The 17,530-nt window shown below is 46.3% G+C and overlaps 1 protein-coding gene across 3 annotated transcripts in view; it reads left to right on the top strand.

The window, feature by feature from the left end:
• Window positions 1-16,649: 16,649 nt before the first annotated feature.
• zswim2 (zinc finger, SWIM-type containing 2) overlaps window positions 16,650-17,530 on the top strand; it is a 68,057-nt gene continuing 67,176 nt past the window's right edge. Inside the window, exon 1 of one of the 3 annotated variants that reach the window (XM_070874810.1) lies at window positions 16,650-16,821. In XM_070874810.1, the coding sequence (XP_070730911.1) occupies window positions 16,673-16,821 (149 nt within the window). In that variant the 5' untranslated portion in view covers window positions 16,650-16,672. The remainder of the gene's footprint in view (window positions 16,822-17,530) is intronic. The other 2 variants (XM_070874811.1, XM_070874812.1) reach the window with 2 other exon arrangements.

Raw genomic sequence — 17,530 nt, 5'->3', positions numbered from 1 at the left:
ATTCTTTAAGAAAGCAATGATTTTACTGGAGTAAAGTTTCCTGAATACTTAAAAAAAGCCTCGCCAACAAATTTCTCTTCAGAAAATGCAGCAATATGTAGATGAATGTACTGATCAGTGGCCTGTAATTGAAATTTTCCCTGACATTCCCAAAGATTCTGATTGTGGAACTAGGCTTTCATTGCCTCTTGGGAAACTTCTGCATGCGTATGATGCATTACTATTAAAGCTAGCAATAGCTGTTATGTTGGTTGTACACAGCATGCTTCCACTATAGCATCAGTGTTTCTACCCAACAGTTCAGAAGAAACCTGGAGCAATGCAAGGCTCATTATTTCAATCAATTGAACTGCTATGTATAAATTTAAATAATGGTAGCTGTCATGTGTGTATGCTTGGGGTTACTAGCCACCAGGTGGCGCCACTGTCGGAGGTCACTGAGCTGTATGCACGTGTGTGCGGCCCAGGTATAAAAGGCAAGCCATCATGTAATGTAATCACTTTGGCACCTAATAAAGCAAAGTCAGGTTTGTACACGTGTTAGTCTACAGTATTCAGTCTATCAAGTTATTACATGCATAACATTTGGCGACGAGGTAACTTAAGAACCTTCACATGCAAAAATGAGCACAATTGGAATTTTGGAGAGATTTGTGGAAGAGGACTGGGCAGATTTTATAGCTCTCCTGGACCAGCACTTCGTGGCCAACAAAATGGAGGAACCCACCGACGCAGTTAGGCGCAGGGCGGTTTTCCTCACGGTTTGCAGTCCAAAAATCTATAGACAATAAGGAATCTTCTCTCACCTGCAAGTCCAACGGACAAGGACTGTGAGGTATTGTGTGCTCTGGTATGTGACCATCTCAAACCAGAAGAAGGCATCATCATCTCATGATATCGATTCTACAAGCACGTTCGTTCTGAGGGCCAGGATGTGTCGGAATTCGTTGCCAACCTAAGATGTCTAGCTGGATGGTGTAAGTTTGAAAACGCGTTGGGAGACATGCTGCGGGACTTCTTTGTAATCGGCTTCAACCACGAGGTGATCCTGCGTAAGCTACTGGCGACAGAGATGCTGGATTTGAGCAAGGCCATCACAATTGCCCAGGCATGCATAACGACGGACAAAAACTTGAAGCAGATATCATCGAAAAATCGGAACTCAGCAGTACTGTAAACAAGATTGTATCGTCATTTGGCAGTGCTGCATATGGCAGGGCCTACTCGACTGTGTATGTGAAACCTGTGGCTGACCAAAGTCCACTAGCGGCAATGAATCCGTTTTAATCATGTTGGCATTGTGGGGGCAATCATCGGCATCATCAGCGTCGGTTTAAACAGGACATTTGTAAAGGCTGTTCGAGACTGGGTCATCTCCAGTGCATGTGTTCGCATCTGAGCAAGGGTGCTGCGACACACCACTTGGAAGATGATAACCAGTATAGCGCGAATCAGGATATGCAATCCGAGATACCAGAGAAGGAAGTGTATGGACTAACAAAAAGCCAACCGATAATGATTAATGTGAAACTTAACGGTGTGCCGGTACTGACAGAATTTGACATGGGTGTGAGTCAATCAATAATGTGCCAGAGCACATTCAACAAGCTGTGGGATATGAAGGCTGTGAGGCCTAAGCTGAGTCCAGTCAATGCCAAGTTGCGTTCGTACACTAAAGAAATCATAACGGTGATTGGCAGTGCAGTAGTCAAGGTGTCGTATGATGGTGCAGGTCATGATTTACCGTTATTGATTGTTCCAGGCAATGGTCCAATGCTGTTTGGCAGGAATTGGCTAGAAAAAATCAAATGGAATTGGAACGAAATCAAAGCATTGTCATCAGAGGATAATACTCCATGTGCTCAAGTGCTGAGCAAGTTCCCCTCGCTGTTTGAACCAGGCATCGGCAATTTCACGGGAACCAAGTTGCAGATCCACGTGGACTCGGATGCAAGACCCATCCATCATAAAGCTTGGGCAGTTCCGTACATGATGAGGGAGAAGGTTGAAATCAAACTGGACAGACTCCAACGTTAAGGGATTATATCACCGGTCGAATTTAACGAATGGGCCAGCCCCATTGTTCCTGTGTTGAAGAGTGATGGCACTGTCAGGATTTGTGAAGACTACAAGGTTACAATCAACCGAGTTTCGAAACAGGATCAATACCCGTTACCGAAAGCTGATGACCTCTTTGCAACGTTGGCCGTGGGGGCGGGGGGGGGGCAAACGTTCACTAAACTGGATCTGACGTCGGCCTACATGACACAGGAGCTGGTCGCCACGTCAAAGAAACTTACGTGCATCAACACTCATAAAGGACTGTTTATCTACAACAGGTGTCCTTTCGGAATTCGCTCGGCTGCAGCCATATTTCAGAGGAACATGGAGAGTCTACTGAAGTCCATCCCTAGAACCGTCATGTTCCAACATGGTCACAGGTCGTGACACCGCCGAACATCTAAACAACCTGAAAGAGGTTCTACATCGTCTGGACAAAGCGGGACTCAGACTGAAATGTTCGAAATGCATCTTCATGGCACCAGAAGTCCACCTGGGAGGAAAATTGCTACTGATGGCATCAGGCCTATGGACTCAAAACCAAGGCCATCAAAAATGCACCCAAGCCTCAGAATGTGAGGGAGCTGCATTAGTTCCTTGGACTACTCAACTACTTCGGTAATTTCCTACCTAGATTGAGCACTTCGTTAGAGCCACTGCACATGCTGCTAAGAAATGGTGACAACTGGGTTTGGGGTGCGTCTCAAGATAGAACTTTTGAGAAAGCTACAAATCTGCTTTGCTCTAACAAGTTTCTGGTACATTATGATCTGCATAAGCGTTTAGTATTGGCCTGTGATACTTTGTCATATGGAGTTGTTTGCGTGTTCCCACAAGCTAATGAGTTTGGTAAACTACAACCTGTTGCGTATGCTTCTAAAAGTTTGTCATAGGCGGAAAGAGCCTACAACATGGTAGAAAAAGAAGCATTAGCCTGTGTGTATGGGGTTAAAAAGATGCATCAGTACCTGTTTGGTCTTCGGTTTGAACTGGAAACAGATCACAAGCCGTTCATTTCATTGTTTTCGGAAAACAAAGGTATCAATACCAATGCATCGTCCCACATCCAGAGGTGGGCGCTGACATTATCTGCCTATGATTATGTCATTCGCCATAGACCTGGCACCGAGAATTGTGCCGATGCACTGAGCCGTCTGCCGTTGCCCACACCAGAGGTGGAGACGCCACAACCTGCAGACCTATGTTAGTTACGGATGCTTTTGAAAGTGAAGGAACCCCTGTCACGGCTCAACAAGTTAAAACCTGGACCAGCCAGGACCCAATATTAGCTGTTGTGAAACGTTATGTCCTTAGTGGTGATTGGTCTGCCATACCCAAGCAAATGGGTGATGAGATCAAACCTTACAACCGTCGCAAAGATGAACTATCCATTCAGTCAGATTTTTTACTGTGGGGTAATCGTGTTGTTATGCCTAAGAAAAGCAGAGAGAAATTTGTACATGTTCTACATAGCATTCATCCTAGTATTGTCATGATAAAAGCCATTGCCAGGTCTCATGTATGGTGGCCTGGAATTGACTGATCTGGAATTATGTGTGCATCAGTGCAACACATGCATGCAGCTCAGTAAAGCACCAGCAGAATCGCCGCTGAGTCTGTGGTCGTAGCCATCTAAACCATGATCCAGGATCCACATCGACTTTGCAGGTACCTTCCTAGGAAATATGTTTTTAGCTTTGTTGTGGTGGATGCATATTCCAAGTGGATAGAGTGTATAATCATGACATACAGTACATCACAGCTACCATTGAGAGCCTTCGTGTCATGTTTGTCACTCATGGTTTGCCCGACATCGTTGTAAGTGACAACGGACCTTGCTTCACTAGTCTGGAGTTGCAAGAGTTCATGAAACTCAATGGTATCAAACATGTGAGGTCAGCACTATTCAAACCCGCATCTAATGGTCAAGCAGAGCGTGCTGTCCAAACCATCAAGCAGAATATGAAACGTGTAACTCAGGGTTCACTGCAGACTCGCTTGTCATGCATATTGCTTAGTTACAGGACAAGACCCCACACGCTTACCGGGGTCCCCCCCTGCTGAACTATTGATGAAGAGAGGTCGCAAGACCAAGCTCTCTCTTGTCCACCCTGACTTGAACGATCATGTTGAATACAGACGTCAAAGTCAGCAGTGGTATCATGATCGCGTTGCTGTGACACGTGACATTTCTGTTAACGATCCTGTGTATGTACTAAATTATGGTCAAGGTCCCAAGTGGATCGCCGGTACTGTTACAGCCAAGGAGGGTAACAGAGTGTTTATCTTCAAGCTCAAAAATGGGCAAACATGCAGGAAACATGTTGATCAAATAAAGCTGCGACACACGGATGAACCGGAATAGTCTGAGGAAAACACAATCAGTGACCAACCAACCTACCCTCAGTCATCAAAGGACTCCGCTGTCATCAATGAATCTGGACTTTCAATCCCTGACATGGTCATTGCCACTCCCATCAGACCGGCTATCCAGCCCCCAGTCATAATAGACTCAGAACGCTCGCCCAAGACTGGAGTTGAACTGTGACGATCAACTCGGGAGCGAAAAGCCCCGGACCATCTCAATTTGTAAACAGACTGATACTAATATCTTAAAGGGGGATATTGTCATGTATGTTTGCTTGGGGTTACTAGCCACCAAGTATAAAAGGCAAGCCATCATGTAATGTAATCACTTTGGGCCCTAATAAAGCAGAGCCAGGTTTGTACCTGTGTTAGTTTACAGTATTTAGTCTATCGAGTTATCACATACATAACAGCAGCCACTGCAAGTTTATGTAGACAAAAGAAAGTATAACAGGGAGCCAAAGTAACATGTATATTAACCGTGATTTTGTTGTAACATTTTTGTTTGCAAATTGAAATGTATTGTTTGTGAAACTGTCAGTTAAGAATGACTATAATTCATGAAATGAGAAATTGTTAAATGAGCCTTTATAATAAAAAAATAGTAACTTCGTTTCCAAATCCCTTTAACTGAAGATGCCCTCTCCCAGTATATACATTTCTTTTAGACAGCTCCAATGCAGTTCCAAATATTAACTGAAAACCTTGGAGAATGTCCTCTGCAGTAGTTAAATCAGATTGTAAAACTTATTATTCTGGCAGAAACATAGGCAGATGATGCAGTCACACAGAATTACAACATTGAAAGACAGATGTCACTGCCCATACATGTGCCTGGAAGTCAAGATATTGGCTGTGGGTGAACAACAGATGTGTTTTTAAAATAAAAAATGCTGGAAATACTCAGGAGGTCAGGCAGCATCTGTGGGGAGAGAAACAGAGTTAACAGCCACGATTTTGTTCACCTCAGCGGGTCCGCGGTGGGTGCTGTTGGTGGTGGGTCACGGCCCCGCTGCTGGCTCCATCCCGCTTTGAAATGAATTTCCCTTGATTGGGCTTGCCCGCCCCAGCGAGTTCCCAGCCTAATTAGAGGAAGCGGATCTGGTGATGTCATTTCATGACTCGTCATCAGCCAGTTTCTTAGAGGGACCATGGTCAATTTTCTTTTGGCATTTGTGATGTCAGTGTTCTACAGCACCGAGGTGCTGCAAACACTGACAAGCACTGCACAGAGGTGCATGACTGCACACAGGTTCTCCCATGACTCCCTCCATATGCTTAGAGAAGAGACCTCTCCAGGAGACCTAAACAGCGTGATTGCACATTGCACAGGATAGCACAAGCAGGGATGTCGTCAGGAGGGCCTGGGTGCAGTGGCACAAATGTTTCAATGATCTCATTAGATCACGAAATGTTAGTACAAAGCCACACTCAACCTCATCCTGCTGTGCCTTTCATCCCATCCCCATCACTTTGCCTTCTCTAGTCTCTATCTACATGATCACATCCCCATCTCACTAGCCACCCCTCATCCTCACCCTCATCCTAATGCAATCATAACAATGCACAGGGGTAGACATTTGGTTCTTTTATGCAATGACCATGTTAAGTTTCTGTTAATGTGGTGTCAAGCATTGAGACCTTTATTTTCAACATTTTGCGTTTTGGACAGATTAGTGTGTAACTTTGGAAGTGGCTCAGTGAGATGCAGTGAATTATGAGACATAACGGTACCCGCCGCAATGGCGATGAGTGTGAATACCATTGTTAAATGTCTGTAAACAAGCCACTAATCATTTAAATTGGCTCCCCACCACTGCCCGTCAGGTCTGCTTGGCAGTGGCAGACCCAACATCAGGAAAGGCAAGCATGCACGATTTGACAGCAGGTTCCCAACCCATTGTCATTCATCCACATTCAACTGCTGAGCCACCACTGATCCCGTCCGCTTAGTGTTATGTATGTAAACATTATAACTGTGTAAGACTTGCCACCAGAGGGCGCACCTGTTGGAGGCCCAAGGGTCACCTGCACACCTCATGCAAGCGAGTATACAAGGTTGTCTGCCATGCTGCTTTGGCATTCTGGAGTTTTATTAAAGAGATTAAGGTCACATCAGTTTAAGCTTACAGTACTCAGTCTTGTGGAGTTATTCTAAACATAACAATTGGCGATGAGTAACAGATCATGAACTTTCATGCGGTTATGGCTACCGTTAGTATTCTAGAGCGATTTGTAGAAGGTGATGATTGGGACGCCTTCGTTGAATGTCTCGACCAGTACTTCGTGGCCAACGAGCTGGATGCGGACGATAAAGCGATCAAGCACATGGCGATTCTCCTCACCGTTTGTGGGTCTACAACATATGGCCTCATCAAGCATCTGCTAGCACCAACGAAACCAATGGAAAAGACATATGCAGAGTTGTGTACACTGGTTCGGGAACACCTCAAGCCGAAGGAGAGCATCTTAATGGCCAGGTATCGCTTCTATATGCACCATCGTCCTGAGGGCCAGGGCGTGGCGAGTTATGTCGCTGACCTAAGACGCCTTGCGGGACCTTGCGATTTTGCTGGATATTTGGGGGGAATGCTGCGGGACTTTTTCGTGCATGGAATCATCCACGAGGTCATTCTTCGCAAACTGCTGTCTGCCGAATCCCCAGACCTGAACAAAGCCATCACGATAGCCCAGGTTTTCATGTCCACGAACGATAATACTAAACTGATATCTTCTCAGCATCGAAGCTCACCGGCAAGAAATGTTCATAAAATAACGCCGTTAGCAGGCAGAACTTACGTGGCAGGGCCTACAAGTCTGCAGCTGCAAGACCTAGGATGACTCAGAGTGCGCCGTGGGGCATGAATGCGAATCCATTAACACCATGTTGACGCTGCGGGGGTAATCATAGAGCCCATCAATGTCGATTCAAGCACTACGTGTGCAAAGGCTGCAAAACAATGGGGCACCTCCAGCGAATGTGCAAATGTGCTGCGACTCACTACGTGGCAGAGTCGGCAGAAGATGATCAATCCAAAGCGGATCATGCAGAATGAGTAAGAAAGGCAACTCAACCCGAGGCTGAGGAAGAAGTGCATGGGGTACACACCTTCACCACCAAGAGCCCTCCTATAATGCTGAAAGTCAAATTAAATGGCATTTCAATTTCCATGGAGTTGGACTCAGCGGCGAGTCAGTCAATTATGAGCCAGAAGGCTTTTGAGAAATTGTGGGGCAACAAGGCACAAAGGGCCAAACTGAGCCCGATTTATACAAAGCTGTGCACTTACACCAAAGAGCTCATACCAGTCATTGGCAGTACGGCAGTGAAGGTATTGTATGATGGGAGCTGTGCATGACTTATCACTGTGGATTGTACCAGGCGATGGCCCAACACTGTTCGGCAGAAGCTGGCTAGGAAAGATTCGATGGAACTGGGATGACATCACAGCACTATCTTCGGTGGACGATGCCTTGTGCGCTCAAGTGCTGAGCAAATTTCAGTCGTTATTTGAACCAGGCATCGGCAACTTCACAGGCACCAAGGTGCAGATCCATCTAGTCAACATAGAAACATAGAAAATAGGTGCAGGAGTAGGCCATTCGGCCCTTCTAGCCTGCACCGCCATTCAATGAGTTCATGGCTGAACATGCAACTTCAGTACCCCATTCCTGCTTTCTCGCCATACCCCTTGATCCACCTAGTAGTAAGGACTTCATCAAACTCCTTTTTGAATATATTTAGTGAATTGGCCTCAACAACTTTCTGTGGTAGAGAATTCCACAGGTTCACCACTCTCTGGGTGAAGAAGTTTCTCCTCGTCTCGGTCCTAAATGGCTTACCCCTTATCCTTAGACTGTGACCCCTGGTTCTGGACTTCCCCAACATTGTGAACATTCTTCCTGCATCTAACCTGTCTAAACCCATCAGAATTTTAAACGTTTCTATGAGGTCCCCTCTCATTCTTCTGAACTCCAATGAATACAATCCCAGTTGATCCAGTCTTTCTTGATAGGTCAGTCCCGTCATCCCAGGAATCAGTCTGGTGAACCTTCGCTGCACTCCCTCAATAGCAAGGATGTCCTTCTTCAGGTTAGGAGACCAAAACTGTACACAATACTCCAGGTGTGGCTTCTCCAAGGCCCTGTACAACTGTAACAACACCTCCCTGCTCCTGTACTCAAATCCCTCGCTATGAAGGCCAACATGCCATTTGCTTTCCTAACCGCCTGCTGTACCTGATGCACGGCCTGTACATCACAAGGCTCAAGCAGTTCCATATATGATGAGCGAGAAAGTCGAGATCAAACTGGACAGTCTTCAATGAGGGGGAATCATATCGGCAGTTGAGTTCAACGAGTGGACCAGCCAATTGTTCGATGGCACGGTCAGAATCTGCGGAGACTACAAGGTAACAATCAACTAAGTCTCGTTACAAGACCAGTATCCACTAGCCAAGGCTGATGACCTGTTCGCAACATTAGCTGGGGGGAAGTCGTTCACCAAATTGGATCTAACCTCGGCTTACATGACACAGGAGCTGGCTGAATCTTCGAAAAGATTGACGTGCATCAACATAGAATCATAAAAACATAGAAAATAGGTGCAGGAGTAGGCCATTCGGCCTGTCGAGCATGCACCACCATTCAATGAGTTCATGGCTGAACATGCAACTTCAGTACCCATTCCTGCTTTCTCTCCATACCCCTTGATCCCTTTAGCCATAAGGACCACATCTAACTCCCTTTTGAATATATCTAACAAACTGGGCTCAACAACTTTCTGTGGTAGAGAATTCCATAGGTTCACAATTCTCTGAGTGAAGAAGTTTCTCCTCATCTTGGTCCTAAATGGCTTACCCCTTGTCCTTAGACTGTGACCCCTGGTTCTGGACTTCCTCAATATCGGGAACATTCTTCCTGCATCTAATCTATCCAATTCCATCAGAATTTTATATGTTTCTATGAGATTCCCTCTCATTCTTCTAAATTCCAGTGAATATAAGTCTAGTCGATCCAGTCTTTCTTCATATGTCAGTCCTGCCATCCTGGGAATCAGTCTGGTGAACCTTCGCTGCTCCTTCAATAGCAAGAATGTCCTTCCTCAGATTAGGAGACCAAAACTGCACACAATACTCAAGGTGTGGTCTCACCAAGGCCCTGTACAACTGCAGTAAGACCTCCCTGCTCCTATACTCAAATCCCCTCACTATGAAGGCCAGCATGCCATTTGCTTTCTTTACTGCCTGCTGTACCTGCATGCCTACCTTCAATGACTGATGTACCATGACACCCAGGTCTCGTTGCACCTCCCCTTTTATTAATCTGTCACCATTCAGATAATAATCTGCCATCCTGTTTTTGCCACCAAAATGGATAACCTCACACTTATCCACATTATACTGCATCTGCCATGCAATTGCCCACTCACCTAACCTGGGCAAGTCACCCTGCAGCCTCCTAGCATCCTCCTCGCTTAGCTTAGTGTCATCTGCAAATTTGGAGATATTACATTTAATTCCTTCGTCTAAATCATTAATGTATATTGTAAATAGCTGGAGTCCCAGCACTGAACCCTGCAGCACCCCACTAGTCACTGCCTGCCATTCTGTAAAAGACCCATTTATTCCCACTCTTTGATTCCTGTCTGCCAACCAGTTCTCTATCCATGTCAATACCCCCAATACCATGTGCCTTAATTTTGCACACTAATCTCCCGAGTGGGACCTTGTCAAAAGACTTTTGAAAGTCCAAATACACCACAGCCACTGGTTCTCCCTTATCCACTCTACTAGTTACATCCTCAAAAAACTCGAGAAGATTTGTCAAGCATGATGTCGCTTTCATAAATCCATGCTGACTAGGACCGGTCCTGTCACTGCTATTACATTATTAATAATTGATTCCAACATTTTCCCCACTACCGATGTCAGGCTAACCAGTCTATAATTCCCTATTTTCTCTCTCCCTCTTTTTTTAAAAAGTGGGGTTACATTAGCTACCCTCCAATCCATAGGAACTGAACCAGAGTACACGGAATGTTGGAAAATGACCACCAATGCATCTACTATTTCTAGGGCCACTTCCTTAAGTACTCTTGGATGCAGACTATCAGGCCCATGGAATTTATCGGCCTTCAGTCCCTTCAATTTCCCTAACACCATTTCCTGACTAATAAGGATTTCCCTCAGTTCCCCCTTCTCGCTAGACCCTCAGTCCCCTAGTAATTTCGGGAAGTTATTCGTGTCTTCCTTAGTGAAGATAGAACCAAAGTGTTTGTTCAATTGGTCTGCCATTTCCTTGTTCCCCATTATAAATTCACCTGATTCTGACATTCACATTAGTCTTCACTAATCTTTTTCTCTTCACATATCTATAGAAGCTTTTGCAGTCAGTTTTTATGTTCTCTGCAAGCTTACTCTCATACTCTATTTACCCTCTCCTAATTAAGTCCTTAGTCCTCCTCTGCTGAATTCTAAATGTCTCCCAGTCCTCAGGTTTGCTGCTTTTTCTGGCCAATTTATATGCCTCTTCCTTGGATTTAACACTATCCCTAATTTCCCTTGTAAGCCACTGTTGAACCACTTCCCCATTTTATTTTTACATCAGACAGGGATGTACAATTGTTAAAGTTCATCCATGTGATCTTTAAATGTCTGCCATTGCCTATCCACTGTCAACCCTTTAAGTATCATTCTCCAGTCTATCCTAGCCAATTCACGTCTCATACCGTCGAAGTTTCCTTTCTTTAAGTTCAGGACCCTAGTCTCTGAATTAACTGTGTCACTCTCCATCTTAATGAAGAATTCTACCATATTATGGTCACTCTTCCCCAAGGGGCCCCGCACGACCAGATTGCTAAATAATCCTCTCTTGTTACACAAGACCCAGTCTAGGATGGCCTGCTCCATGGTTGGTTCCTCGACATATTGGTCTCGAAAACCGTCCCTTACACACTCCAGGAAATCCTCCTCCACAGTATTGCTACCAGTTTGGTTCACCCAATCAACATGTAGATTAAAGTCACCCATGATAACTGCTGTACCCTTATTGCAAGCCTCCCTAAATTCCTGTTTGATGCCATCCCCAACCTCACTACTACTGTTTGGTGGTCTGTACACAACTCCCACGAACGTTTTCTGCCCTTTGGTGTTTCGCAACTCTACCCAAATAGATTCCACATCATCCACGTTAATGTCCTTCCTTACTATTGCGTTAATCTCCTCTTTAACCAGTAATGCTACCCCGCCGCCTTTTCCTTCCTGTCTGTCCTTCCTGAATATTGCATACCCCTGGATGTTGCCTTGGTTTCCTTGGAGCCATGTTTCCGTAATCCCAATTACATCATATCCGTTAACAGCTATCTGCGCAGTCAATTCATCCACCTTATTACGAATGCTCCTCGCATTGAGACTCAGAGCATTCAGGCTTGCTTTTTTAACACTCTTTATCCTTTTAGAATTATGTTGTAATGTGGCCCGTTTTGATTTTTGCCCTTGATTTCTCTGTCCTCCACTCTTGCTTTTCTCCATCCTACTTTTGCTTCTTCCCCCTTTTTACTTCCCTCTGCCTCCCTGCATAAATTCCCATCCCCCTGCCATTTTAGTTTAAACCCTCCCCAACAGCACTAGCAACCACTCCCCCAAGGACATCGGTTCCGGTCCTGCACAGGTGCAGACTGTCCAGTTTGTACTGGTCCCACCTCCCCCAGAACTGGTTCCAATGTCCCAGGAATTTGAATCCCTCCCCCTTGCACCATTCCTCAAGTCATGTATTCATCTGAGCTATCCTGCAATTCCTACTCTGACTAACACATGGCAATCCTGAAATTACTACCTTTGAGGTCCTACTTTTTAATTTAACTCCTAGCTCCCTAAATTCAGCTTGTAGGACCTCATTCTGTTTTTTACCTATATTGTTGGTATCTATATGTACCACGACAGCTTGCTGTTCACCCTCCCCCTCCAGAATGTGCTGCAGCCACTCCGAGACAGCCTTGATCCTTGCACCAGGGAGGCAACATACTATCCTGGAGTCTTGTTAGCGGCTGCAGAAACGCCAATCTATTCCTCTTACAATAGAATCCCTTATCACTATAGCTCTCCCACTCTTTTTCCTGCCCTCCTGTGCAGCAGAGCCACCCCTGGTGCCTTGGACTTCGTTGCTGCTGCCTTCCCCTGATGAGCCATCTTCCCCACAGTACCCAAGGTGGTGTATCTGTTTTGGAGGGAGATGACTGCAGGGGACCCCTGCACGACCTTCCTTCCACTGCTCTGCCTGATGGTCACCCATTCCCTATCTGGCTGTGGAACCTTTACCTGCGGTGTGACCAACTCACTAAACGTGCTATTCACGACATCCTCAGCATCAAGGATGCTCCAGAGTGAGTCCACATGCAGCTCCAGTGCCACAATGCCGTCTGTAAGGAGCTGCAGCTGGATACACTTCCTGCACATGTAGTTGTCAGGGTCCCTGACTTCCCACATAGCACAGGAGGAGCATGACACGGGTCTGGGCTCTCCTGCCAAGACTTAACCCTTAAATTAACTTAATTTGGCAACAATGCCAAGGGTTTCCTGCTGATAAAAAAAGAAACAGAAAAAGAAAAAGATAAAATACTCACCAATCCACCAGCCAATCACTTACCCGCTTGGCTGTGACGTCACATTTCGATTTCTTTTTACTTCTTTGTTTTACCTTCGGCCTCTATCTCCCGCTCTCGTTGTGATCTCGGGCCTCGGGTCCCCACTCCTTTTATCCCCGCCGCTGGTCCCGCTCTCGCTGTGATCAACACACATAAAGGACTGTTTATATACCACAGCTGCCCTTTTGGGATTCGCTCGGCTGCTGCCATTTTCCAGAGGAACTGCAATCGGTTCCGCGCACCGTTGGTGTTTCAAGATGACATCCTGATCACCGGTCGTGGCACCATCGAATACTTGCACAACCTGGAAGAGGTTCTAAGTTGACTAGACAGAGTGGGACTCAGGCTGAAACGCTCCAAGTGTGTTTTTCTCGCACCAGAGGTCAATTTTGGGGGAGAAAGATTGCGGCAGACGGCATCAGACCCACGGACTCAAAGACGAAGGCCATCAAGAACGCACCCAGACCACAAAATGTGATGGAGCTGTGGTTCGTTCCCGTGACTCCTGAACTATTTTGGTAACATTCTACCCGGGTTGAGCACTTTGCTGGAACCATTGCACATATGACGACAGGGTTTGGGGTAAATCTCAAGAGACAGCCTTTGAGAAGGCCAGAAACCTGCTTTGTTCTAACAAGTTACTTGTATTGTATGACCCGTGTAAATGTATAGTGCAAGCTTTTGATGCATCTTTGTACAGGGTCGGGTGTGTGTTACAGCAAGCCAATATATCAGGCAAACTGCAACCGGTTGCATATGCTTCGAGAAGTCTATCTAAGGCTGAAAGAGCCTATAGTATGGTCGAGAAAGAGGCGTTAGCATGCATATACGAGGTTAAGAAAATGCACCAATACCTATTTGGACTCCGGTTCGAGCTTGAAACCGACCACAAACCGCTCATTTTGCTGTTTTCAGAAAGCAAAGGTATAAACACCAATGCTTCGTCCCGCATCCAAAGATGGGCACTAACATTGTCCGCTTATGACTATGTTATCCGCCACAGACCAGGCATGGAGAACTGTGCTGATGCCCTCAGTCGGCTACCATTGCTCACCATTGGGGTGGAAATGGCGCAACCCACAGACTTGCTACTGGTCATGAATGTTTTTGAGAGCGAGGGGTCACCCGTCACGACTCGCCAGATCAGGACCTGGACCCTGTGCTATCACTAGTAAAAAGTTGTGTCCTCAATGGGAGCTGTTCCCAGGGAAATTTAAGATGAAATTAAGCCATTTCACCGGCATAAAGATGAAATGTCCATCCAGTCGGATTGTCTCTTATGGGGTAATCGCGTGGTTTTGCCAAAAAAAGGCAGGGAAACATTTATACGCGACCTACACAGTACCCACCCAAGCATAGTCATGATGAAAGCTATTGCCAGGTCGCACATTTGGTGGCCCGGCATTGACTCAGATTTGGAGTCATGCGTACACCAATGTAACACTTGCTCACAGTTGAGCAATGCACCAAGGGAGGCTCCACTGAGTCTTTGGTCATGGCCCTCCAAACCACGTAGATTTCACTGGCTCCCTTCTAGGAAAGATGTTCTTAGTAGTAATGGATGCTTACTCAAAATGGATTGAATGTGTAATCATGTCATCCTGCATTTCCACTGCCACCATTGAAAGCCTCCGGGCTATGTTCGCCACCCATGGCTTGCCCGATGTCATTGTCAGTGACAATGGACCGTGTTTCACCAGCTCGGAATTCAACGAGTTTATGACCCACAATAGCACTAAGCATGTCAGGTCTGCCCTGTTTCAGTCTGCATCCAACGGTCAAGCAGAACGGACAGTCCAAACTATCAAGCAGAGCTTTAAACGCGTGATGGACGGCTACCTGCAGACCCGCTTATCTCGGGTTCTGCTCAGCTACCAACCCCGGCAGAATTGTTAATGAAGAGAGCACTCAAAACCAGGCTCTCCTTCGTCCACCCAGACCTTAATGATCATGTGGAAACCCGGCGTCACCGGCAAAACATGTACTACGATTGCGTGACATTGATGTAAACGACCCTGTGGTTGTCCTTAATTATGGTCATGGTCCCAAATGGGTTGCTGGCACTGTCTTGGCCAAGGTGGGGAATAGAGTGTTTATTGTCAAACTGTGTAATGGACAAACGTGCAGAAAGCATTTGGATCAGACCAAACTGCAATTCACTGACAACCAGGAACAATTTGAAGAGGACATCACCATCATCGATCCACCCTACACACACCCAACCAGCAATCGACCTCGCCATCAATCAAGAGGACGAACCCACCATGCCCAACAGTCCGGTCAGACCAGCCGCGCTGCAGTGCAGCAATGGCCTGACCAACTCACCTATGCCAGGGTTCGAACTCAGGTGTTCAACCAGGGAGCGAAGGGCCCCGGACTGCCTAAACTTGCATCAAATACTTTTTGGGGGGGGGGGGGAAGTGATGTTATGTATGTAAACATTATAACTGTAAGACTTGCCACTAGAGGGCGCAACTGTTGGAGGCCCAAGGGTCACCTGCACACCTCATGCAAGCGCGTATAAAAGGTTGTCTGTCATGCTGCTTTGGCACTCTGGAGTTTTATTAAATAGACTAAAGTCACATCAGTTTAAGATTACAGTACTCAAGTCTTGTGGAGTTATTCTAAACATAACACTTAGCACCGTCAAAATTCTAGCCAACATTTGAGATCGATGACCTTTCGTCAGAACTGGATGTGATTGTTAGTTAATACTTTTTCAAATTAAAGGTTTTCGTTGTTTTGAGAGACTGAGGGGGAAAAAAGTGTGCAACATTCCAAACAACCCACGAACCAGCCCTAGTTAATAAACAACAGTCAATTATCGTTAAAATGTTTGGATGTAAGTATATGGATGTTGGGCTCCCAGAACTTAACAGAAACACTGTTGGAGTTTGTGTTGCCCCACTGATACCTGCCAAAAGCCCTGCCATGAATGCGCAGTAAATGTTTTGCTGCAAGTAGCGTTTGTCACAGTTGGCCTGAACCAGGCTCCAAGCTCTGGAACTCCATGTCTAAACCTCTCTGCCTCTCTACCTCTTTCTTACTTCAAGACACTCCTTAAAACATACCTCTTTGACCAAGCTTTTGGTCACCTGCGCTCATTTCTACTTATGCGGCTCGGTGTCAATTTTTAAAATCTGATAATATTCCTGTGAAGCGCCCTGGGATGTTCACTATGTTAAAAGGCGTTATATAAATACAAGCTGTTGTTGGTCTGGGCACATGTGGAGTTTTACTGTCGCTGCCATTAAAGGCAAAGTTTGGTCAGGGCGACTTTGATGAGCTGAAAACTGCTGCGGGCTCAGTGCAGGAGTCCTGTGGGCCACCCACTGGCAGAAACTGGGTCAAACCACAGAGAAAAATTGCAGGGCTACGGGGAAAGGGCTGTGCTGGAACCATTATATGATTCTATTCTATGAAACCAGGCGGCGGTGCAGCTGGAAGCCGCAGGCCCTGCCCTTGCTGTTAGCCCCACACCGCATCCATCGCAACAAACGGACCGCCTCCTCCCGGGCCGCGCTGAGCCTGTCCGTCACCCCTGACCTCTAACCCGGGCCGCACTGCCCGATGGGACGCGGCGCTCGGCGATCGGTCTCCATGGTAACACGGCGGGTTTGCTGGCTGAGGCTCCGCTGTGGTGATTTCGGTCCAGGTTATTTCCCAGCCTCTCTCCGCGAAATCTACCCGCAGTTTGGCGGAGGCGAGGAGCTGCCTTTCATATCGGGAGAGCCGCTTCTCCCCCTCAGGTGAGCTTCCTGCCGACAGCCTGACGGCGAGTTTCTCTCAGTCTGCACCCTGCGATCCTCCCCTGGCTCAGGCTGAAAGCACCACAGCCCCAAACCCATGTATGTTAGAATGTTCAATTCAGTGTAAAATCATGTACAGAAAACAAAATAAAGAGAGGGAAAGAATAGAAACATAGAAAATAGGTGCAGGAGTAGGCCATTCGGCCCTTCGAGCCTGCACCACCATTCAATAAGATCATGGCTGATCATGTTTGCAACTTCAGTACCCACTCCTGCTTTCTCTTCATACCCATTGATCCCTTTAGCCGTAAGGGCCACATATAACTCCCTTTTGAATATATCTAACGAACTGGGCTCAACAACTTTCTGTGGTAGAGAATTCCACAGGTTCACAATTCTCTGAGTGAAGAAGTTTCTCCTCATCTCGGTCCTAAATGGCTTACCCCTTATCCTTAGACTGTGACCCCTGGTTCTGGACTTCCCCAACATTGGGAACACTCTTCCTGCATCTAACCTGTCCAATCCCATCAGAATTTTAAATGTTTTTATGAGGTCCCCTTTCATTCTTCTAAATTCCAGTGAATATAAGCCTAATCGATCCAGTCTTTCTTCATATGTCAGTCCTGCCATCCTGGGAATCAGTCTGGTGAATCTTTGCTGCACTCCCTCAATAGCAAGAATGTCCTTCCTCAGATTAGGAGACCAAAAC

The sequence above is a fragment of the Pristiophorus japonicus genome, chromosome 3 (genome assembly GCF_044704955.1).
Source record: "Pristiophorus japonicus isolate sPriJap1 chromosome 3, sPriJap1.hap1, whole genome shotgun sequence".
In the NCBI taxonomy this organism is placed as follows: domain Eukaryota; kingdom Metazoa; phylum Chordata; class Chondrichthyes; family Pristiophoridae; genus Pristiophorus; species Pristiophorus japonicus.
Note: the sequence above shows the minus strand (reverse complement) of the source record. Positions and strands in the feature narration are given on the sequence as shown.